This window comes from Homalodisca vitripennis, chromosome 5 (genome assembly GCF_021130785.1).
Source record: "Homalodisca vitripennis isolate AUS2020 chromosome 5, UT_GWSS_2.1, whole genome shotgun sequence".
Classification (NCBI taxonomy): domain Eukaryota; kingdom Metazoa; phylum Arthropoda; class Insecta; order Hemiptera; family Cicadellidae; genus Homalodisca; species Homalodisca vitripennis.
In genome coordinates, this window is record NC_060211.1 from 58,267,501 (window position 1) to 58,294,025 (window position 26,525).

A 26,525-nucleotide genomic window follows, 5' to 3' on the forward strand; every position below is an offset into this window, starting at 1 on the left:
TCAAATGCACTTCATTTCAGATCATTTGACAGCTTACCGGTTTTTGAGATAGGCAACCACTCGTAAGAATTAGGAAATTTGTGCAGTGCAACAAACGATTACGAATGCGAGGAGTGCAAACTCACGACACATCCGAGAATCCAAGTATCCAAAACATTGAGCAGCTGTGCCAGAAGAGCTGTCAAATGCACTTCATTTCAGATCATTTGACAGCTTACCGGTTTTTGAGATAGGCAACCACTCGTAAGAATTAGGAAATTTGTGCAGTGCAACAGACGATTACGAATGCGAGGAGTGCAAAGTCACGACACATCCGAGAATCCAAGTATCCAAGTATACAAAACATTTCAGTTAATTAAACAGAATCAGGTATCTTTCTTACAACGGCAGCAAACCTTAAAGTCCTGTTAAAGTTTCCTTATTTTATGTCAACGCTTAAACTTGTGTACTGCCGGTGAGACTGCATGCAGACACGGGACGTGCCGAAGTTATCGCCTCTAATTGGTATGAGGGCCGGCTAGATAAGTAACAAGGGGTACAATTAACCTCACTTTCCCGCGACGGTGCTAACTGCTAATGCTCAGTATTGAATGATACCGGCTGAGCCGGTCACGATAGCCGGTGTCTAACGAGACTACACGATAACCAATCTAATACTGCGAGGCGCGGCGCCTGTCAACTTCATTTTTCCCTCCTTTCCATTTTACTGTCGGTGTACGTATCGCGAGCTACTCCCGTTTCTGATGCGAAAGACAACCAAACACGTGATGATCATAAGTCTTTGAAAGATGTAGTTTTCCTCTGGTAGAAGATATTTACTTTATTGTCGACTCGCGCCGGAGATCTCTACTACTTAGATCTTAAACTAGTTGTGGTGGCAGCCATTTTGATATTACTCCATAAAAACTACGTTAAACCTCACGTACTTTTACCACAGTTGTTTTAGAGTTACGGGACGTCTCTTATTTTAAATAAATAATTAATACGCACCCAAACGATTTTTTAGTTTTGTCGATATTTTTACTGCGTATTAAGAAAGAAATCTCGTTTTTCGTGCTTCGTCATTTGTATATTTCGAAGGTAGAGACTTTAGAGAGCTAAAACTCTTTTGGATTTTCCATAACGCTATGATAAAACATATGGACGTAAATGTGCATGAGACTTTACATTGTTCTTATGGAAAAAACTCAAGATCTTTTCACTATAACTGGTTCACCATGGTTCAGGGAGCGGATAATTTAGATAAAATTCAGTATATCTAAAGAGCATAGTAAACAATCGTGGATTTTTCAGTTTTTACGACTCTTGTAATGAAACGTGGAACAAATTTCAATCTGCCCACACTGTCTTTTTTTAATTATTTTTAACATTAACAATATTTTAAATTTGGAGTAAGTTTAAAATGTTTCTTTTATCGAACAATATGTATTTTATAGTTAGTTTAAACAGTATAAATAATTAAATATAACGCAATCAATAAAAAATAATGACATTTGAGCGATATTTTTTGCCTACATTGAATTGGACGAAAAACTCTGTTATCAGTTATTTTTTCTTTTAATTAAAATAAAAAATTGGAATCGTGAAGATTAAGAACATGATTTAGTTCAAAAACAGTTTGCCGATTCACAGTTTGTGTGTACCGTTTTACTGGCATATGAGGGGTTAGCTTTGAGATTTAAGATTTTCGTGAAGGTTCAAAAGGAAAAGAAAATCTTCTGAAATAAATAAAGTTCAAACTAAAATAAAAACTTCTTCTTGAAAATAATTACTGGATTTAAAATTAAAATAAAAACTTCTTGATGCCTTTTAAATTCAAACTTTTAATATATTCGTCATTCAAAAATGTACAAAGTTCTTACAGCTTGTCTTTTATTCAATTTTCATAATTCAAAACTTTCACACTCTAATCTGATCTGGCAATTCTTCACTTTAATTTATCTTCAAAATTCAATTTTATTTAGGTACTAATTTTCTTTACTTTACTTTAAATATTATTTCTTTTCAGTGTTAGAATTTTTTAAGAATTCTTCAGTGTTTCTTTACTTCTTTTTAGTGTTAGAGAATTAAATTGCTGAAAGCATCTGCAGGTTCGATGACAATTAGCAAGAATAACTCTTTCAAAGACTTTACTCGTTACTGCTACTACTGATCAACTGACACGGGAGGTACGGCACGTCTACCTCACCCCACCTCTCAATTTCGTTATCAAACACTCCCATCTGCGATGCGCGCCTCGTTGATAGAAGCCTCTTTTGTACTGTCCAGTCCTTATCATTCTTCTGGGCCTACTCCTTCCACCTGTAATCCAGTTACCCCAGAATTACAATTTAATACAATCGGTACATGTGTGAAGATGAAGAACAAACATCAAGATGAAGGTTATTTGGATTATTTTAGAAATGCAAAGTATGTTTTATTATATGTAAAGTAATTTTGTGTACTGTAAACAAAAAAATATCTGACTTTCCTAACAGTAAAGAAGTTTAAATATATGTCCAGGAAAATCATAAAAAAACATTACTCATAATACTTTTCTTTATTTTATTTTTGACAATATTATATTATATTTATGTGAATGAACATTTTTATTTACCTAAATATTGTCATTTTTAGGTAAAATATAGTAGTTAGTTAGTTAGTAAGTAACTAAAAAATAAAAACAATTAATTTTTCAAACATTAAAAAATTATATATAAAATATTTATAAAATTAACAATGTTTTAAAATTAATAATTTCATTACTAGTATAGTATTTAGTATATTAAATGACGATTGTGCAGTGGTAAAAGGCTATTGCTCTATCTTTGATTTATTTTGCTTAGAAAGCTTTAACAAAAGTGTTAAATTTAAGCTAATTTAATTGCTGCCACTGGTCCTGCAGAAACCTCAATAAATACTTCCCATATTGGCCAAATCATGAAAAAAATAAAGATTTATAAGGTTGTTATCATTTAAATGTTAGAAAGAAAACTTAAAAGATAGTTAAAGTAAAACAAAATAGATAAATGAATTAATGTGGGTTATTTATTATCATTAAAATTACAAATGTAAATTTGTCACTTTAATTTTAGTCGTAGAATTATGGTAATAATGGTGGTATGATATACGTAGTTTTATTACATATTTTAGGCAGCATCCTAAGTTTGTTGTAACATATAAGAAATAAAAGTAAATTACTTATATTACATGTCTAAAAAATACACATAACATTTCAATTGAAAATTATATCGTTTCTACCATCCATTATTATACCTTAAATCAAATCCTCGTATATATATATATATATATATATATATATATATATATATATATATATACGATATGGTACCACCAAATAATAATTTAAAGGATGTCAATGTGCAAGTGTCTTACGTTGGGTCAATGGCTTCCTCCTCCTCGCTATCAAACCCTCTTTAAGAGTTTGCTAAGAAAGTAAAGCTCTGGGTTCATCTTCAAGTTTGAGGTGGAAGATTTCCAATTATACCGCAGATTAGTGATAAGAGAATCTGACGATACCAACATGTTGTGTAACAGATCTCCATAAGAGAGCACACTTCAGGATTTTCTTAAATTAAATTCCCGAAACCTTTACAATCTTTATTCCATGATTCTTTAGTCTCCTCTGGAATTTTCTGGATAGAAAGTATGAGGTAGATTTTAATGTTTTACCATTAAGATCTTGTGAACAGATTATGGCATACAAGGTGGTACATGTTAGCATATAAATGAGCAGTGTCATACATTGAACTAATCCACGTCTTCTCCTAATAACAAAACTTGTAAGATCACAAAAACCCTTCAAAGATAGGAGGCGATCATATTTCAGAATAAACGCCGAGCGATGTAAATTCTGTCATTGGAAGTTTCTGTACCTTGTGTAGGAATATCCACAGTGATACCAAAGTGTTTCCTCTAGTTTTGATTAGATAGTTTTCTTGGCAGATTCCATAGCGAAATTTTCCTCTTAGTAATCTATTCTTGATGGAAATATGAATCCTGTAAGATATATCAAGTACCCTCTCCATATACCGAATCCTGTCATGAAGGGTCTATAATCCATATTGCGTAGATCCTTCCTGGATTTCTCTCTTCATGACTGGTAATATCGTTCATTTGAGAGGGCGTGGCCCCACACACTGTGCAGGACCCTGATGATGGCGTTCCTGTTAATACTTGACACACTTTCTTGTCCAAAAGAGATAGCTGTAGTTTGTAAGTAGCTACAAATTGATCATTTTAAATAATTCAAATTTGGTTTGGAAACTTCAAACGTTTGTCCTTTTGTTTCTATACAAAATTTAAAAACATTATTGGGTGACCAAATTTGGCGGAAGAAGGTCGAGGATTCGTCTATTAAGAAAATTGATGATCAAAATTCACAGCTGCTGAGCTGCAATGAAATGAATGATGCCATAAACACACTTTGGTCAGAATTTTCAGGACCGTCAAGACTTTGCTTATAACGGCTGTGTCTGGTGGATCCATCGTATCCCGATTTATCACTTAGAATCAAGGAATTTGTGTTATGCAGATATCCTGCTTGTAAAAATGATATTATCGATCTGGTATAAAAGTTAAACAATGTAAAAAGGTATTATAAGAGAGAACTTACACATCAAGTATTTTTAGTTTCTATGGCATAAAATCATATACATAGTATTAAAACAATATAGATCTATATTTTACGAGTAGATATTCATCTGTTTTATAAAAAATTCTATATGTCTGCTATACGTTATATTTTAAGGTGAAATAAGGCAATGATCTACTACGTCTTACGATTTGCCGAAAATGATAAGATTAAAGACATTTCTAGATAATGATTAGGAACGAATCTTCTTCACATATAAATAGTAGATACATTAGAAATATAATGAATTATCTTCTGGTAATGCTTTATTACACAAAAACAAGCAGTGTACAGGGCAAGTATGTATATGTCACTACGTGACTGTATAGCACTTAGTTACAGCACGCCACCTCTACGTTTTGCGTTGGACTACAGCATGAATGGATCCTTTGACAAATATATTCCATACATCAAGCAGCATAGAGGGCGTCCAGTGTCGCGGTAAACATGCAGATTAACAGCTCGACCAACATTGATCAATGGTAATCACCGACAATTACTGGCTTCGGACTTCTGATTGCTGAGCCTCTCCCGGGCTGGAGCATACCACCGCTACGTTTAATGGCAGGATGAATGGATCCATTGACAAATATATTCCATACGTCAGACAGCATAGAGGGCGTCTGGTGTGGCGGTAAACATGCAGATTAACAGCTCGACCAACATTGATCAATGGTAATCACCGACAATTACTGGCTTCGGACTTCTGATTGCTGAGCCTCTCCTGGGCTGGAGCATACCACCGCTACGTTTAGTGGCAGGATGAATGGATCCATTGACAAATATATTCCATACGTCAGACAGCATAGAGGGCGTCTGGTGTGGCGGTAAACATGCAGATTAACAGCTCGACCAACATTGGTCAATGGTAATCGCCGACAATTACTGGCTTCGGACTTCTGATTGCTGAGCCTCTCTTTGGCTATATTCCAATTTTATACCTGTATTGAGTTTAAAAATCTGGCTTTTTAACAAAAACATACAGTAAAATAAACAAGATATGAGTATACTGTATATATTTTTTTACTTATTTTGACCTGGCAAAATTAAGTGGAGATGTTTGATTCATATAGTATATATGTTCAGGCCCTGTTTAGGGAATATTTTTATATAGGAAGTATTTACTTCTTTGTAATTTTATTTAAGCACATTAATATACACAAAATTATTATATATGTTTAGAAATCAACGATTCCTAGCACGGTTTCTGCCATGCTTCTGATATAACCCTATATACCCGAATAGAAAGAGTGGGTAGATAAATATTTCAGACACATCATTTTATCTTGATTAAAGTAAAGCACATCTTTTATTTATAGTATTATGTTTTTACAAACATAAAAAATCAGCTTGCAAAAGAGAAAACAGGGAGACATGTTAAAATTAAACCACAGTCGAATTCCTCATGTGTTTAACTCTAAATATAAACATTTTGATTGATAATAACAGTTAGAACGTGAGCGGAAGAAGGCGATTCCGCACCGAAATTATACAGTATCGTGACAGTAAGAAAGTAGATATCTGGTAAAACGGAGTCTAATAAGGGGCTCCCAGAGTGGAAGAGCGGTGTGGGCCAATTAACGTTCACACCAACAGTCGGCTTAACGATAACGGGCCTGCGCGGTACACTGCGAGTAGACACTGCCTCCGCCCTCAGGAGACACTCAAATTGCTCATCTCGGCTACAGTTTGCAAATTATTTTAATAATGTATCAATTCCTGACAGTGTTATTTACAACACAAATTACAGTGTTTAGATAGGTTTAATCGTGGTAGCAGGCCTTCTAAGAAAATAATGTGATACTGTAATTGATACAACGAATAACAGCACTGTAAATATTCAATAACATTTGTTATCAAATTACGTGACAGTGCACCAACAGCGTTCAGTTACAATAATGTATTTGTAAGTTAAATTAAAGGTAAAATATTGTGATACATCGTAACGTAATCGACTTTAGCATCTAATCCGATAGTTACTATATTTTAAATAATAAATTCGTAGTAATCTGAAAAAATTATGAGATGAACACTTGTATATCAGACGCGGAATCTGGATCCGAACGCTATTTAGATTCTGTTGTTGTAAAGTATATACGGTTGGGTATTTAAACAATGAAGTACAACAAAGATTGAGATTTATTCTGAATAACTGGATGCATATTAGTTATACTTAAAAATGAGACACCTCCCTTAATTCTACGACTAAAAATAAGACCGTTAAACTGCCGAGGTTTGACATTGTTCCTATACAGAAAAATTCAAAGCCATTTTATGTAGTAAGATATACGTAAATCTCTTACCTAAGCATTCCGTATAAGACGTAAATTACGAAATTTTGCTAGGGGAGAAGTAATAATCTATTCAAACTAGAACGTAACTGTTAACATGTGAGACATCATAGACTGTTTAAGATTTTTTATATATTTTGTAAAATCTAAATACCACGACGTGACCTGAGTGTCTGTGTTTCAGGACTGTGCGAGGTGGAGGGCGGCCAATCCAACATCATCTTGGACATCGAAGAGAGCAGGGGAACGCGTGAGTACTCCCTACCATTATATGTGCACTTTATATATATATATATATATATATATATATATATATATATATATATATATATATATATATATATAACTTACTTATACTTATATGTGCAGTGGATTAGAAGATTATGTAAAAAAGCATAGTTGATTTGACAAACAGTACAAACCCGTGGTTATAACATATTCCTTTGGCACAATAGATATACCTAGCACTACTACGTTTGTGATTACTCACATATACTTAAAAATAAACGAAATTACTGGCGACATTATTCGTCACCTAGTAGTAGTGACAGCTGGGTATCCACACTACTAATAATATATGTGATTTATACAAAAATGGTTACGATATATTATATAAATTACCTAACTTGGTTTAAATTACAAATTATATTAATTCATGTCAGTTATTTTTAAATGGGGGATATATTTATGGAGTTTTTTAATATACTAAGCGCAATGGACTTATAACAATAAAAATAAAATTAAAATATTAAAATAATTAAAAAAAACAGCTTTTTGTTTTTAACAATAAACAAAGTTTTGTGATCAAATTCATAATTTTTCCTGTTCAATCTTCTTTAAATAAAAATATAATAACAAGAAACTAATTTTTTTATATTTATAGGACAGCCATCTATATGGTTTCATAAAAATACAAAATATTGGTAGTTTATCAAAAAGTAACATTTTATTAAAATCTTCAACTCCAGAAAAATGTAAGGTTATTATGTACGATGTAAGTCTTTTCATAGCTCCGCTAAAATTGTCTATAAGCTTTTTTACTCGCTTTGTTTATAGACTACGTCAGAAACAATAGTAAGCTCTTTTTTTATAGAAAACAAAATCCCAGAAGTGTCATTGGAACCTACCACAGCGCTTTCTTACAGCAAGGCCTAAAACTACCATTCACTAGATTTTGCGCTATACTAGCGAATTCTGTTTACTGGTTCTAGCACTACCCTTAGTGAGGTTTCTAGGTTTAGATTTTATTTGCACTTATAATTGGATGATCCCTTGATAAATACATACAATAATGGGAACAATGAATCATTCTTACTAATACAACTGTTACTGAAGATTTTCACTGGTTGTCTGTTTATATCCCTACAGGAGTAGCGACAATCTCCGGTTACTAGCTCGCAACTAGCTCAAGGATCCCTTTGTGCCCGGTGAAAGACTAATCGCGTACGACGTTCTCCACAGTTTTTTACGAGTCATTATGTCACCGGTAAATCTCTCCACGTAATACTGTCACTGTGACGTTCTCTTCTATCTCCGTGTGTATTTATTTAGTCAATTACTCGAAAGTCGGAATTAATTACATTCACTTTGCACCAATTACTAACAATGTAAACCTTTCTCTGTGAAGTGTAATACAATTAAATGTCAATTCGTCTTAACAGTGTAAACCTCTTAATAGTTGAGCAAAACGTCATAAGTATTGGCCCATTAAAGCAACCTATAGGTCATCGGTCAGACAATCGTGCAAGGATATTATGAGGGAGCACATTTCAGGAACGTATGTTGTCACGTCAGCCAATATTGAAATATTTCACTTGTTTCACAATCCTGAGATATCTGCATGAGATTTTCGCTTGTGATTTTGGACTGCGAGATTCTCAAACAGAAATGTGAGATATCTCTAGCCAATGCCATCTTCATGACAACTTGTGGCGTAAAATATCCTCGCATAGGTTGTTGCCCTATGAGATTCTCTTACAGACAATTGGAGTATGAGATGCGTGGTCACAAACATGAGACATTAGATCATCGCATAGTCCTGTGAGATCTTCGCTAATCCATTAACACCTTGCTATCCACAGTTAAAATGCTAAGCTTATCCCATATTAAGTTAAAATGAAGTATTAAAAATAGGCCTTTTTAAGTTAGTATAATCATACCTTGTATTCGACTTTAAAAATAAACTTATGTATGTATTATCTCAGAATATGCCAGTAGGCCGGCACTGTTCCAAAGATCGATCTAAATGTTGAGTGCCATGTATGCTGCTTGCCTGACTGAACGCTCTCTGAGTGTCATCATGTAAGCTCCTTACCTGACTGAACGCTCCCTAACTGGCATTTATGCTGTTTACCTGACTGAACACCCCCTGAGTGACATGCAAGCTCCTTACCTGACTGAACGCTCCCTGAGTAGCATGTAAGCTCCTTACCTGACTGAACGCTCTCTGAGTGGCATGTATGCTGTTTACCTGACTGAACGCTCCCTGAGTAGCATGTAAGCTCCTTACCTGACTGAACGCTCTCTGAGTGGCATGTATGCTGTTTACCTGACTGAACGCTTCCTGAGTGGCATGTAAGCTCCTTACCTGATTGAACGCTCTCTGAGTGTCATCATGTAAGCTCCTTACCTGACTGAACGCTCCCTAACTGGCATTTATGCTGTTTACCTGACTGAACACCCCCTGAGTGACATGCAAGCTCCTTACCTGACTGAACGCTCCCTGAGTAGCATGTAAGCTCGTATGCTGTTTACCTGACTGAACGCTCCCCTGAGTGACATGTATGCTGTTTACCTGACTGAACGCTTCCTGAGTGGCATGTAAGCTCGTATGCTTACCTGATTGAACGCTCCCCTGAGTGATCATGTAAGCTCCTTACCTGACTGAACGCTCCCTGAGTAGCATGTACTCGTATGCTGTTTACCTGACTGAACACCCCCTGAGTGACATGCAAGCTCCTTACCTGACTGAACGCTCCCTGAGTAGCATGTAAGCTCCTTACCTGACTGAACGCTCTCTGAGTGGCATGTATGCTGTTTACCTGACTGAACGCTCCCTGAGTAGCATGTAAGCTCCTTACCTGACTGAACGCTCTCTGAGCGGCATGTATGCTGTTTACCTGACTGAACGCTCCCTGAGTGGCATGTAAGCTCCTTACCTGACTGAACGCTCTCTGAGTGGCATGTATGCTGTTTACCTGACTGAACGCTCCCTGAGTGGCATGTAAGCTCCTTACCTGATTGAACGCTCCCTAACACCTCCGCACTTGTCTGTAACTAATTGGCACACCTTTATGTAGTGACAACACGAGTATTCCACGTAGGTCGACCGGACCTTGACAATAGTTTGTCCTGTGGGAGCGGCTGGCAGTGGCGGCCTACTTCGGCTGATAGCAGATCATTTGCCAGCTGATTGACTGCTCATTGTCAGCAGACTCATTCTACGCCTTTTGGCCATTCAGATTTCCCAACAAGGAAAACAATATTAGGATAATCATTGTCTGTTTGATTAGCTCCTATTCAGAGCCGACTCGAAATCAATCTTCAGCAGAGAAATCTTGATTGGTGCGGACTTGCTAACTGCCTCCTACGTGTGGATGAATGGGAAAGTGATTTATAATTCTCCGCCTGTATTTCTTCATATGTTTGTGAAATGTGAATTAGCATTAAGTGAAAACAGATGTTCTGAGTTTTTTACAGGTGAAACTGAAATATCCCTAATAAATATTGTCGTACACAGAGCTGTAGTTAATATTCATAATTTGTGTAACATTTAATGATAGTGAATGCCCTTCATCTTATTATCCTTTTGAATTATTCCTCGCATAAAATTTAAAACAAAGAACCCACTATTAGTGAATACATAACACGTTGCAATAGAATATTGAGTATTAAACACGATTACATGGTTATGAAGTATAGTGGAAACTATTATTTGTGTGAAATGTGAACTATATATTTTTGAATATTCCTCGTATAAAATTTAAAACAAAGAACCCACTATTAGTGAATACATAACACGTTGCAATAGAATATTGAGTATTAAACACGATTACATGGTTATGAAGTATAGTGGAAACTATTATTTGTGTGAAATGTGAACTATATATTTTTGACGGAAATTTGTATACGATTATGTTGCACAATCGTACGTCCTTTAAACCACTTTCTAGGTAACACAGTCATTGACTAACACTCAACACTCTTAAATTTACACTCATCGTCCAATTACCCAGCACCGCCGGTAACTTAGGTGCCAAATTAAAAAGTATCCAAATCTTATTTGTAAAATTTCAAATTCTTGAGCTTCTACACGCGCCAGCAGTATGTTTTCATATCCTCGTGTTTCATTATTTAAGGACGGAAACAGGTTTACAAAGCCAATTTGTTTATGGAGTGGTTTGAAAGGTGAAATTCCATACTTTACGGCTAGGATACCGGTACGCTTGTTTGTCAAGAAAAGAAGTTAGTTCTACTAAATACAACAAAGTATTGGGCAATTGACCTTTTGTTACTTTACGACAAACGCTTTTAACCTCTTCTGAGACACACCATCGAGCAATAAAGTGCGATTTGGCGTAATTATGTGTTTGACATTTGCAGGCATGGACCAGCCCACGAACCCAGCCGAACTGCCTATCTCCGGCGACCCTCTCTCCGAGATCATCCTTGACCTGGTCTTCCCCAAGGGCAATCCTTACTTCACTCTTAATGGGAAGATGCTACAGCTACTTTCTCCACTGGATCGCGACAAGGATAACCTCTCCCACATCGTGTTCCAGGTAACTGTTCTCCTCACACAATGAAAGTGGTGTAGTCGAAATCGAAATCCGGCTGACCTTGAGTTAGTGAACTCAGGAGTTGTACAGTAAACAGAATATATAGTTACTAGTAATTATACCAGAGTTTCGATTTATTTATTATAAAAGGAACACACTACGTAAACAGAGTTAATTTTGTATTGCCACAAACAATGTTTGTATATAAAGAAGTGTGTATGTTCAGACGATTATATTATACAATGCTTTAGTTAATCTTTCTTTAATAAATTGTTTTCTACCACATATCTCATTTGTGTATAACCCGCACTCAGATAGTTCTTAACCATAATGCTCGTTCGCTTATTTAATAAGACATTGCCTAATATATTGATGGATTACCGAAAACTAAAGAAAATACTAACTCTCTTCAAGTGAAAACATTCATCTGGATCCGAATTTAATATTAGGCAAGATAAAACATTTTAAATTTAATAATTACTTCAAGAAATAAACACTGTCTTGAAGTAGTTTTAAATTAATGGAACAAAATTCACGTAATCAAGACTATTGGTAAATTCATGGTGTTTTTCAAAACTGGTAAATTCTTTAGTTGTAAAATTTCAAAGTATAACTATTCAACAGTATTAACGTTTTATTTTGTCAAATTATTTTTGAACCGAACTATTTTAATTCTTTTTACTATCTCCAACTATTTTACGTATCCGGCACCTCTTCGCGTACACAAATACTTGTACCATGTATATCTTCATCTGATATCTCCCACTCTTATATTGAAATTAACTGTACAAAAATCCTTTGTTTAATTTTTACAAAGCTTCTGTTTATTGCACACGTTTGTTCAGACAGTCGCACGTAAAACTGTTTATAATCGGCCGGGCTTGGCAAAATCCCCCTTACGTCTATCTTTCTGTCTATCTACGTGTATGTCTGTTTTCCTGTGTATGCTGGACATGTCAAGAACGAATTGAGATATATATATATATATATATATATATATATATATATATATATATATATATATATATATATATATATATATATATTTGTGCCTATACTCAAAATAATGCATGTTCACTTCTATATAGGCAATGTCGTGTTTGATGATGCCTATATACTTCTGTAGAATTTGACTAAACGTATGCGTAACCTAATTATTAGTAACATATCTTGAGATAGACTTCATCTGTAGATTTTAAATTATTTTTATTTCTACATAGACAAGAATGAACTATTCATAGTGCATTAATATGAAATAAAAATAATTTAAAATCTACAGATGAAGTCTATCTGAACCTTGGATTATGTGTGAGGGTCACTAAGGCCTATCGATCGGTATACTGGCACAACGTTTTTTCTGTCTGTCAATGGGGGGGGGGGGGTTACTTTAAATTTTGCATGCCACTTCACTGACTCCAGTTTCGCGACTTGTACCCTAGTTACGCAAGTCATGAAAAGAGAGAAATTGGACTCAACCTGCAGGAAGTTAGTATGAGACCATAAGATAGAGTAAAGGCAAGATAAAATACTCAAACTTTAAAATACACTCCGTGAATACTGAAACGTGGTGGTCAGTTAATCGACATTCGGCAGATGTCCAGTCAGTTAATCAACACTCGGCAGATGTTCAATCAGTTAATCAACAGATGTCAAGTCAGTTAATCAACACTCGGCAGATGTCCAATCAGTTAATCAACACTCGGCAGTTGTCCAATCAGGTTCTCTGGCTCAACCGGGGCAACTACGGGAACGATATTTGTCAATGCTCAACACAGATTCATATATCAGACTTATTAAAAGGTTTGGAGTATCCCAAGGTTCATTCATTTCAATTAGGAGAATAATATCGTAGGTAGTGATTTTTAAGTTTTAGTCTTTGTTTACATTTCTTTAGGTATAACTAGAGGTTTCTGAAACTAAACATTTAAAACATTATTCTGACAGCGGCGTGTCTTGTTTCAGCTAACCTGCACTGTCAAGTCCACCAACAAGAAGAGAACGATTCCCGTCATCGTGAGGGTTGTCGATGTCAACGATAACGCACCAGTCTTCGTCAGCACCCCCTACAACACCACCATCTCCGAGGTCGGTACACAACATTTGCTTATTCTCGCCATTCTATTTTAATCATGAGCAGTCGGTTCTCTAAGCAAAATTACTGACAAACAACGTATCCAAACATATTGTGATAATGTTGATTGTGTATGTTACTCAAAAAGAAAGTTCTGTCGATGTTTTAGACTAAGTGACATTTTAGAACTACAGAAGGTTGCTTTGTTTTTTATTGTCCAATTACAATATAACAGTCATTGTTGCTGTCAAATTTTACGTAAATTTAGTTTTTCCTGATTGGTTTCTTTTAACAATAGCTGCGTTGGCGAATTTAATCAAACAGAGGCTGACAAAGAGGGGCAGTAAAACAGTTGCAACATGTGTATGTAAAGGTTCAAGTGTTTGTTGTTCTCCAGCACAACATGGTATCGAAGTTAAATTAAGTTCCAGTGGACTTAGTAAATGATTTACCTGAGATATTACAGCTGACTGTGTCAATAAATTTCCCATAACTTAATGAGGGAGATGTACACCGGCCGGTGCTGGGGTGTGAGGTCGCAGGCCGACCTGTGTCGACCTCACGTGCTGTGGGTGTAATGGAACTAAAGGCCGCTTCCTTGTACAGCACATGCCGCTTGGTGACACTATTGTATCGTATAATTAACTTGTTATATACGAGGAGAAATTCTCGCTTGCGGAATCTAGGAGAACTTGTGGCTCCGAAGGTAAGGAATATTTGGAGTACGTTGGGAGTTAATAATTATATCCTGGGATTCCCTTTTAATAAACATGTTTTGAAATACTTATTATTGGATCTGTTAATTAGTCTTTAATCTTTAACCTCTTGTAATCTTACATTTCCTACACGAATAAAGCAGACTTAATAGACAGTGGACTAGTCAGAATGTCGATAACTTTTTATTATTTTCCATAGTATATAGCTCTGAACGACAGACTTACATTTAACAACGCACTTTCGCCAAACAGTCCGAACTATGGTCTACTATAGTGTCAGTCTTCTGATGGCCATCATGTTGTATTATGTTAATATTCGTGTGTGATAGACGTATCAAATGTTAATCGTTAATATATATTTATTCGTTATGTTTTGTGCTGCGTATGTCAATTTTAAACTATGACGACTCCAGATGGATAATTCTCACTTTTAATATTTATTGACACTGATGAATTATAATTAGTTGAAACTATAGTAGTTTTATGACTACAGTTTGAACTGCTTGACGAATGTACGTTGTTATTGTTATTAACTTTTTATTATCAGTAATGTATTACGTGTGTATGTTTGTGTGTGCTGTTTTCTTCTAAAAGTGGCACTTGCCTAGTTTACTTTAATCAAGATTAACCCAAACAAAAAGTAGTTATCCCTCTGGGGCCTTGGCCCGGATCTTCCACTTGCCAGGAGAGAAAACTAACGAAACACTACAAAGCCATTTAGACGAGCATTTAGCATTTCTTTGTATTTAAATACGATAAGTAGTCTTGTAATATAAAACCCAGCATATTGTATGAACTAACTGATCGTTTAACTGGTTTTATAGCTGTAGATCTCCCACAATTTGATTAAAACTTCTTGGAATAAATATATTTACGTATCACAGGTGAGGGCAATATTTGTTACGTGTATTGGGAGCTTGAGGAGTTATTTAATCAGCAGTTCTTTGTCACTAATAATTATCCCAGTACAAACACTAAAGCCAAAGTGACAAAGTGATTGTCACTATATCACCGGTCGGCTGTATGCAGGCGGCACCTAGCCGTATGAATCACGGACCTGTGTGGGTAGACCAGCCCCCGCCAGCTAGCCGCTCGCTGTTGACCGCTCACCGCTGGCGGCTGGCCACTGGCCCCACGTACTACTTCCGTCTCGTACGATACGTTTTACGGTTATTTCGGTAGATTATACGCCTTCTGCTCGATTGCAGTATTGCCGAGGAACGAATTAGCCATATCGCACAATATCCTTACTGTACCGTTATCCAACTGACATATGGCAATGTTTCACATTTCAAATATTTGTTGCGTGTGTTTTATCCACTGCATTACTATTTGTCAGTGTTGAAAGTTGCTCAACTCAAAAGCTGATTGACGTTTTCTGGATAAAGAATTTGAATTTCCATATTGCTCCACTATTTTTCGCTTCAATACTATTCTTACTCAGTGTTTAATTAGTTGAAAACCCACGTTTCGTTCAAGGTATAGCAAAATTTACCCGCTCTAAGATATATTTTATATGGAGATACGTTGTAATATTTATTTTAGAATGAATATTATTAGTATTTTTCCACATTTTGTGGAGAAGATAACATATAACATATGCTACAAAAGAAGTATAACAATTTTGTATGAAGAAGTTTCGATGATTTAAAACTACCCTCTTGTTAAGGTGTAAAAATGTAGGGTCTTTTTACATCTGAAGAAGAGGGTAGATTTCTATCCTCTAAACTGTGTGTTTTATTTTTTGTAACATATAACGATGGTGTCTTGAGGATCGTTATTGTGTAGTGAATCCCAATCTCCACACTCAAATCTCATCTTACTAAATGAGGCTCGGAAACTCCAACACGTGTACTATCAGGAATTTTCACCAGGACAGCGAAAGGACGTAAGAAACCCTCAAAATATCTATTTTATAGAACATTAGAGTAATACTGATCTCTGCAACCTTAAAATGCCTCATTACTGTATTACACACAGCTTCCTTAACACTAATCAAATATTACACTCAATACTCAATTCGTTTATTGCCAAAAACGTAATATACAAGGGTATTCGTGAATAGACATTACTAGTTACGTACTATTTTTACAGTAGCAATGATTTAAATTAAGCAGACATGGGTATTTTCAACTTAAACCAAGATAATCATAGCATTATAAATATTTTATTCCTCTATGAATTCCGGACGCTGAAGTATTCTGAGTTTACACGAAAATTCCTTATCACCAGCAACAGTTTCTAAATAAAAAGGTAAGGAGTTGAAAAGTAAAAGCTGTGTTTTGTGTCGAGGTAAGACCAGGTCATTTCTGTGTCTTAGAGTAAATAAATAGCATTATTAGTGACATTGAGGGGTTGAGAATACGTTTTTTTTTTTTTTTTTTTTTTTTTTTTAGAAAGAAAGGCATTGCAGATCGAAACAGAGAATATTATTTTAGCGAGACATTTCTACAGGAGTCCTCACGATTTAATTTGAAAATAATCTTTATAGCTCTTCAAAAAGCCTATTGAGTTTTTGTGCTCTCATATCCCCAAATAGGCAAACTAAGATATGGATGAAACAGCCATAATAAGTGAGAAAAATTATTTCCTCACTGGCAAAACAAGATAGTCTGTACATTAAAAAAAGCAGTTAATATGTTTTTAGTGACTTTATCAATATGATCATATAAATTTAGTTGGTTATCAGTTACGATTCCATAATAGTTGACATTCGTAGATGTGAAAATTTTCAGAATCTCCTATCATATCACTATTCAAAACATTGTACTATTATATTATATTACCATACTATACTATTGTTTATACTATATATTCGTGTCTTTTTGAAATAGTATAGAGGTAATGAAATGCATTACCCAGTTATCACAACTAGTATTCCATGTGTCTCAGAAGTTATTTTATCAATTTCATCCTCTAAATAAATTTCACGAGAATTTTTTATCCTGAGTGACCTACAACGTTCCAGTTGTTATTTTGTAAAAAGATATCCACATCCCCGATTGTATGACGAAACGTATAAAAACACAATTTGTGATTAAAACGAAAATTATTTTTTTTCCTTGACGTTGAATGGATATTCCTCCGTTCATTTAGGGTCAAATTCTCTTACTTTGTTGTTTATAGGCGTTTGAGAAAGTTGATCTATTTTGATTATTGTTAGGACCATATTTTGAATTAACAGTTTATAAGGTTTTAGCATTTTAGTTTATGATTTGTGTTGTCCTAATGAAAACCAGAACGTGGGTGTTAACATCTCCAGACTGCTCTGTGGAGATGTTAACGAGGCCAGTCTCCTGGTTGATGTCATCGTCTGCAGGCAAGTCACGGTAGTGATCACAAGACTGATGTTGGCAGATCTGGAAAGTCATACACCTCTCCAGATGACTGTATATATTACGCTGGTCACCGACAACGAAGTCATCAGTGCCAGCTTTCTGGTACAACATTCAGTGGCGTCCAGTCGCAGGTTATGATAGACCCTGACTCAAAATTGTATGCGGTTTTACACTTAATGTAGAGATTTTACAACAGTCTTGAATGCAGTACTTCTGAGGTTAGTCTCGTACATATGAAGACAAAGATCAACTTCCACATAATAACCCCGGAGATGATTACGAATTGGGAAATACCAGTTTCTCCGTCTCAGGGCTGTAACAGACGGACTCCACAAATAATATCGGACACCCTTAAGCGGACTTTTGGACGCACTGAATAAATGAAGAGAACTGGAAAAACACGTATCAAATAGGGGATGGAATCCACATAATGTGAAGATGAATACATGAACACATATCATGGACCTATCCATTAACAAAGACAAAATAAATACAATGTTTGAATAATATTCAATTAAAAATTGCACATCCTTCTGATAAATTAGGATTATGCTTGTTGTAAAGAATAAGTTTGATCGGAAAGTTTCAGAAACTATTTTTAAATTTGTTTCTTAACTTAAAAGTATACATATTACAAATATTTTAACACGTTATACTCATATTTAATTAGAATATACTGAGTTTAATAGTCAGCTACAGTAAAGTGACAATCTTTTATCCCATCAACCCTTTTTTGGATCGTAGGATTACGGGACACATCTTATTTTAAAATACGGTTATTCGATACGCATCCTTAGGTTTTTTAATGCATATATTTCGGAATATTTTAACAATGAAGTACATACATTTTTGGATATAGTTTTTTCGAATAAACATTTAGCAGATCGGAAACCCAGTTTTTCCATTACATTAGTCTTTTAAGGTTCAGTAAAATTATTGTACTCTAAAATATTACAGAACCGTATACTATAAAACTTTGCATCATTCCAAGCTATCACATAATATTTTTATAAATGGCTGTTCTTCCGGAATCCAGATTTCCACATCCCTCTTTATTAAGCAAACTAAACTATTGTTTTGACCTTCAGCCTAAAGAATTCATTCCAATTAGCCTTACTACTGTTTTAAAGACAACTAGCGAGTTTACTAGTGGGATCTATTGAACCAAAAGACACATAATGGCGTTTCACAATTGATGAGACGCTGTGCTTACTCTGGGCCTTAGAGATTTCAACGCACGGTGGTAAAGAAGTCAGAGGTTTAGGCTTTATGTGTATGGACATGTTTCAAGCGTGGTTCACTACAGAAAAACTGTGTAATCATTTCCTCAGCGTTGCTATAAAACTACTGGGCAATATATTAATTTTTGTTTTAAATGATCAAGTTGGCAGTTTGTTGAATTTAAGGTCAAACTGTTAACAAACTTAAGACAACTAAATTGAATAGTTACAATAATAAGAATTCATTTCCAAAAGTAATACTTGACAGTAATTGCATATAAACCGAATCTGAAGAGTAATATGGAAACTATGTTTATAATTATGCATATTTTGCAAGATTAGATATTATTGTGCTATTTAGGAACAACGGATTTATACGAGAGCTAGGGCAAGCGAAGGCACGACGACGGCAACGTGAGCGAGATTCGTGTTGTGGTGGTAACGGTAATAGTCGGCTGGTGACTAGAGTAGCAGTATTAGCGGTATTAACACTCCTCAAGGTCCGAAAGCCTCCTGGGAGGCCTTGGCCGGGGTGTGGGTGAGAACTAAACACATGTACAGTCGGAGGAATTTAGCTGTGTGCTCGTGCAGCCCTAATACTACCCTTTCAAAAAACGAAACGCTATCTGTGTGTGGCGGGTTGCGTTTACGTGCTAGCCGCTGAGATGAAGGCGCAAGAATCTCTTAACGACTTTTACGTTATTTTCAAAAAACACGTTAAACAACAATATAACACTGAAAAAACAATGATAAGTCCTATTATTGTTATTATTTTGGTATTCTCTTATTATTTAATTTACAATTCACTTCAATAATATTTAATTAATTTTTCAAATGCTAGAATATAATTTTCCAATAACAAATGTTACTTACAATGATTGTTTTTTCATTGGAGTTCTTCAATTCCACTCAAGTTTGTCCTCCTTCTTCTGGGTCACTGTCACTGCTGTCTGTATCCGAACCAACTGATATAATAAGGGATTCTATAATATTGTCAATCTGGAGTTCTGTGGCTGCATAGTCCCTTTCGATTTTCTCTACGTGCTTGCACTTTACTGACCACTCTTCTGCGCCCATACTTGATATCTTGTCTCTTCGCATAGAGCTTTAGCTTGATACGTAGTGAAAGATGTATTTCTTATAACCACATGATGTTGACTTCGGCCCAAATTAACTCAATGGGATTGAGGTCTGGGTGGTAGGGCGGAAGGAAGTCGTAAGATGTCATGACCCTGTAGTTGAACAGTTTCGTCCAAGGCGTACCGGACATGCCTTTGTTTATATAGCTGCACAAGTTTGTAGAGTTCAGGATAAAACGATATCGTCGCGGAATGGTATTCCGATTTTTAAAAGCACAAACTTCATATATTGCTTCCTACATTTGTATGTTATGGTAGGGCGCGTTATCGAATACTAGTACTGAATTTGGTTCTAAATTCGGTAACACTTTTTCCTTTATCCACTTCATAAAAATGTCCCCATTCACATTGTCGTGGTAGTCTCCACTATGGTTGCTTGCTTTCCAACATGTAAAAGCATTGGGCAAGAACCCTTTCTCTCTCCATCCGCATGGATAATTATTAGTCTCTCGCCCTTGGAAATCAGCACGTGTAACCCTTTCATTTGAGCCATTTGACCAAGTTTGTAGATACATGAGACGATAGTATATAAGATTCGTCTAAATAAATTATGGGGCGTCCTTGTTCCCTGTAATTTTTCAACGCTCTCAAGTATGTTATCCTCTTCTCTCGGATTTCTAGCTTTTCAATTAATAATTTCCTATTGTTTACCGTCCCTTCTCTAAGTAAATTCCAGGTCCTTTAATACCCACCTAAAACTTTTCTCACAACCCTGGAAATATATTTTGTCCCTTAGCGCCTCCCTCAAAAGTTATGCAGTCGGTATTCGATGTTCTTCAACATGGAAGTTGTCAACTATTCTACGTCGTTGACGGTTTAGTAAAACTTGCCTCACACATGTTACTAACCTTCAACTTGTTAAGTTAACTGTTTATTTTAGTCACAACTCGCTCTGACACTCCAGTTGCTGCAGCAGTTCTTTGGCGAGAGCCTTTGACAACGGAATTTTAACAGTGTTGATGGTCTGCCTCTTCCTTCATAAATTTATAAACATTAATCACAATTTCGCAAGCCTGACTATGAATAGGCTTTTGACTTTTGACTTTAACTCAACAGACATTATCGGTAAAAGCGAAGCACAAGCTACACTCAGCACTGTCACAAAACAGGACTGATTGTAGCGAGTGCGATGAGTTATTTGGGTCAATACGATTCCTGAAAGGAGGGTTTTAACCATGAGTCAAAGGAAATGTTTTCGGGACGCAGCGCATAATGCTACCCCGCCACCCCTCCCGCCCATCAACCACACACTCCAGGTCACGCGCACAGCTAAAGTCCTCGAACTGTATCTCCAGGTTGTTATATAACTCTGTCTTATGTGTACTGGAAGCCTACCGTTGTGGTGGTAATGACAATAGTCGTCTGGTTATTAAATCAGTAGTATTAGTGGCATTGACACTCCTCAAGTTTCGGCAACCTCCTGGGAGGCCTTGATCCGGGTGTGAGTGTGAACAAAACACAGGAACCTCGAGGCTGTTTAACAAATTAGCCATATTTCTACCGGAGAGCTCCTTTTATGCTCAATTCGTTTCTTTTTTCTAGTTATATCTAGGTTATAACGCAGCTGAGACTATTAAGCTATTACGTTAATGTAAATTAATTTCAACCTATAATGTCTTTATAGCATTATGAACCACCGATCAAAATTAACTATTAATTTCTAACAAATAAAACCTTAGAAATAAAATGTGTTACGTTTCATTCACCAACACAAAAGAAAGTCAACTTTTAAATGAGATTGCATACCATCTTTTAACTGAAAAGCTTAACTATAAAGTTTTGTAGATTGTGTGTTTATCTATCTTAAACTATAACACATTTTATAAAATGCTTTCTTAAAAATTCTGAAATAAATATCTTTAATGATATCATTTTGAAAGCAGTGATGGCCTAAACCTAAAATTTGTTCAACTCTTACTAATAGTACCTCCACCCAGTAGAGCAAATAGTCTGTTGATTGTATTTGTAACTTTATTGCATTGTTTTCTCCGAACCCACTCGAGTTCTAGTTGTTTGTCCGGGTAAACAATCAATTGTGCTGTGCGTATGTTGCAATCGTATCGACTAGGTAGGCGGTGACCCTAATCCATCGGCAATGGTCTGCAGACGGACTCCGGAGACACCTGCAGGACCGCTAGTCTCACACCCGAGTGCGGCCAGGTGACTCGTGTCGTGGGTGGAGCTGCCAAACAAGGAGACAAAGACGTGACGTCAGTTCCCTTCACTCGCCCTGGCCTTGATCTTAAACTTGTGGTCACGCTGCCGAATCTGCGGTGATGACTCTGTCCAGTAGCCGCCGGATTAGCTCCACGACTTCCTCATCGACTGCTTATCAGGAAATAGACATACCGCTGTATAAAATTACACTCGCCCTAGGCCTATTTTCGGGTTTCGGCCAAATTCGGGGTTAATAGGTTATATGTATTTATGTTCACAGCTGTATCCGTTCTCAAGAATCATGCGGGTCGTAATGCTTCGCTAACGCTCAGCGGTTATATAACAAAATAAATGAATTTCGTAAAAAAAGGAAATTGATTTTGAGACTGAGCCTAATCGGACGAAATGTAGTAGAATAGCAAAGTAAAAGAATAATTTTAGCTATTTAATTAATATTTATTTTATAACAGCGTCCCCGACCTACCTGCAGCCACTGTGCTGTTGACTCGAATAGTAGTCCTTAGTCTGCAAAACTAATATTTTTAATAATCTATGACTTTTTTAAAATTTTTTAATGTGTAAATTAAATATCATGAAAAGAAATCCAACACGTAATGACAACGTCTTATCCTGACTTATTTCAAAAATAAAAAAGTCAATGATCAACTTAACTTTGTAATATCATTTACTTAGACTTTATTTAAATAAACACTTGTTAATAAATCAAATAAATAATATATATATTACAAAACAATAACGAGACCAGCGTTCTGTTTATCTATTAACGATAATGATTATGGTTAATATTTAACATAAATGATAAAACACACTATATAACATTAACAATATGGTAGTATCGTTATTATTTGTAAATTTGGAGTATATACTATTTATTTGTTTAATTTAACAGCTACTTATAACAAAAATTTAAAGTAACCGATATTGAGTTGATCATTGGCCCAATTGTTTCTATGATACAAAAGGAATGTCGTATTTGGATTCTATGTTCATAAAATAAAATGCAGACTAACAAAATTAAAAGAATTTTAACTTGAAATGACGGCAGGTAGGCCGGGCTGCGCGTGTGACGATTTGTGCGCCTCAGGGCGCTAGAGCCACCTGATCCTCTAGGGTTCTTGAGGCTCCGGACAAATTGTAGTTATGCAAGGTCGGTACAACGTATCGGCGCCATAACAAAGCCTGTGCAAAGATTTAGGTTCCAGCAATGATGAACATGAGCAAAATTAGTTATGCAAGGTCGGTACAAACCTATCGGCGCCATAACCAAAGCCGTGCAAAGATTTAAGTTCCAGCAATGATAAACACGAGCAGAATTAGTTATGCAAGGTCGGCACAACGTATCGGCCCCATAACAAAGCCTGTTCAAAGGATTCAGTCCCAGCAATTATAAACATGAGCAGAATTAGTTATGCAAGGTCGGCACAACGTATCGGCCCCATAACCAAGCCCGTGCAAAGGTTCAGGTCCCAGCAATGAAGAACACGAGCAGAATTAGTTATGAAAGGTCGGTACAACGTATCGGCACCATAACAAAGCCTGTTCAAAGGTTCAGGTCCCAGCAATGATAAACACGAGCAGTATTAGTTATGTAAGGTCGGCACAACGTATCGGCCCCATAACCAAGCCCGTGCAAAGGTTCAGGTCCCAGCCAATGAAGAACACGAGCAGAATTAGTTATGTAAGGTCGGCACAACGTATCGGCCCCATAACCAAGCCTGTTCAAAGGTTCAGGTCCCTAGCAATGATGAACACGAGGAGAATTAGTTATGCAAGGTCGGCACAACGTATCGGCCCCATAACCAAGCCTGTTCAAAGGTTCAGGTCCCAGCAATGAAGAACACGAGCAGTATTAGTTATGTAAGGTCGGCACAACGTATCGGCACCCATAACCAAGCCCTGTTCAAAGGTTCAGGTCCCAGCATAAACACGAGCAGTAGTTATGTAAGGTCAGCACAACGTAGCCCCATAACCAAGCCCGTGCAAAGGTTCAGGTCCTAGCAATGAAGAACACGAGCAGAATTAGTTATGAAAGATCGGTACAACGTATCGGCACCATAACAAAGCCTGTTCAAAGGTTCAGGTCCCAGCAATGATAAACACGAGCAGTATTAGTTATGTAAGGTCGGCACAACGTATCGGCCCCATAACCAAGCCTGTTCAAAGGTTCAGGTCCCAGCAATGATAAACACGAGCAGTATTAGTTATGTAAGGTCGGCACAACGTATCGGCCCCATAACCAAGCCTGTTCAAAGGTTCAGGTCCCAGCAATGATAAACACGAGCAGAATTAGTTATGCAAGGTCGGCACAACGTATCGGCCCCATAACCAAGCCTGTTCAAAGGTTCAGGTCCCAGCAATGATAAACACGAGGAGAATTAGTTATGCAAGGTCGGCACAACGTATCGGCCCCATAACCAACCCTGTAATTGTGCATTGTTGCGAGTGTGGGACAATCAATAACGCGATTCACGGACACGGCTGAGCGACCGCACGCGGTCAACCGCAGACAGCTCCGTTGGAGTTGCGGTTAAACCTCTCACATCTTCCAGAATATATTACATCAATGATTTAGGTGATCGTTAACTGTTTGGCTACCCTGCGTATTCCAATACCCTGAAAATCGGGGTTATTATATTTATTCTTTCTCTCTTCGTGAACACTTGTGGCTTTAGAACTAAAAATAAATAATCGCAACTTCACTTAAAGGAATGACATTGAACTGTAAGTAGGTAAATATTCGAAATATTCCTAAATTTCATTTGCATAAAATGACTAAATATCCCTAATTATTAATTACAACTAACCATTATCAACTTTCAAGGCATAATGAATAGTTAATTGTTAATTTATATGTAAATATACTAAAAAATTATTATGCAGAGACAAGATCAATTATTAATAAACTTTAAATAAAGTGCAAAAATATTAGAGAAGCTCACATAATTCTTTTTATAAAATGATTCCTCTATCAAGGAGTAAGTTAATAATCAGGTCCAATAAACCTGTTGTTACATTTAAATTGAAGAGAACTACGAGGGTCGTCCATCTGTCAAACTGTTAAAAGATATGATAAGTGCTTGAATTTGTATGGTGAATATGTAGAAAAGTAGAGAAAAGCTGTAGTTGTAATATTTATATAATGAACTTTTTGTATCTCAACTGGTTTATTTTTTATTCCAAAACGGAGGTTACTTTGTGGACGACCCTCGTATATTTAGATTATTATAAGAATAATGTTGGAAATTTTAAGGTGAGTATATGGTAACAGAGTTTACGAGATGTTGTCGAGTGATTTCTGAGATTTCCGTATTATCGAAGTAAGGGGCGAATCCTGGAGTTGAAGAGCAGAAGTTCTTTTATAATTATTGCTATTAGTGAGATTTAGTGCATAAGCACAATTTAAGTTATCTATGTGAGAGGTAATTAATTTTACGCTAAATGAAAAACCGATGCTGGAAAGCCAAAAAAATTCCTTCGTTTCTAATACATTAAATAAATCATTTTTAAAATTTAATGACTTTTGGAAATTTAGTTTCTGATATCAAATATGTACACAAATGTACGAATGAGCCACAAAATTAATCTCAATCCATCCCGTGGACCTAGGTATATCGTGGGAAATGACTAATACATGATATTTTACACAACTTACTTTCCAACCCTCCCGGAGATCCTGGATGCCAGAGCATGCATCTCAAACCGCAACAGCGTCACGTCCTCACACGAGCGGTGTTATCCGCATTTAACCCTATTGCTGGCAGATCACCCGGCGAGAGGTCGTGCGTCTCGAATGTCCCGGATGGCACGAGCACGACCGCAGGTACAAGTGTCTGGCAGTCGCAGGTCGCGGTACGTGCCATCAGACGCCGGGAAACGTATTGGAACCCGCGTCGTGTCTCGGTCAGACGGGCAGCCATCATTAACGTAATCACCAGAGATGCAGAAGAACCCTGGCAACAAATGGGTGATTAACGTCCACTCGGTAATAATGTTTATTACTATCACCGGCCGTGAATGTACTACATAAATATTCATTTACTTCATTTTCCGCTCATCGATTTCTAATAAACATTGCTCGCTCAACCAGTTCACAGTCAGTCATCAGTCCACCATTCACACTTGATGTTATAATGTAAGAACTCCACAGTGAAATAAGTAATG

General features: G+C 36.3%; 1 protein-coding gene across 1 annotated transcript in view; it reads left to right on the plus strand.

Moving 5' to 3' along the window:
• The window catches only part of LOC124362265 (cadherin-99C-like), a 190,061-nt gene that overhangs the window by 68,412 nt on the left and 95,124 nt on the right, over positions 1 to 26,525 (plus strand). The window contains 3 exon segments of the mRNA XM_046816618.1: positions 7,109 to 7,174; positions 11,527 to 11,705; positions 13,665 to 13,787. Coding sequence (XP_046672574.1) covers positions 7,109 to 7,174; positions 11,527 to 11,705; positions 13,665 to 13,787 — 368 coding nt within the window.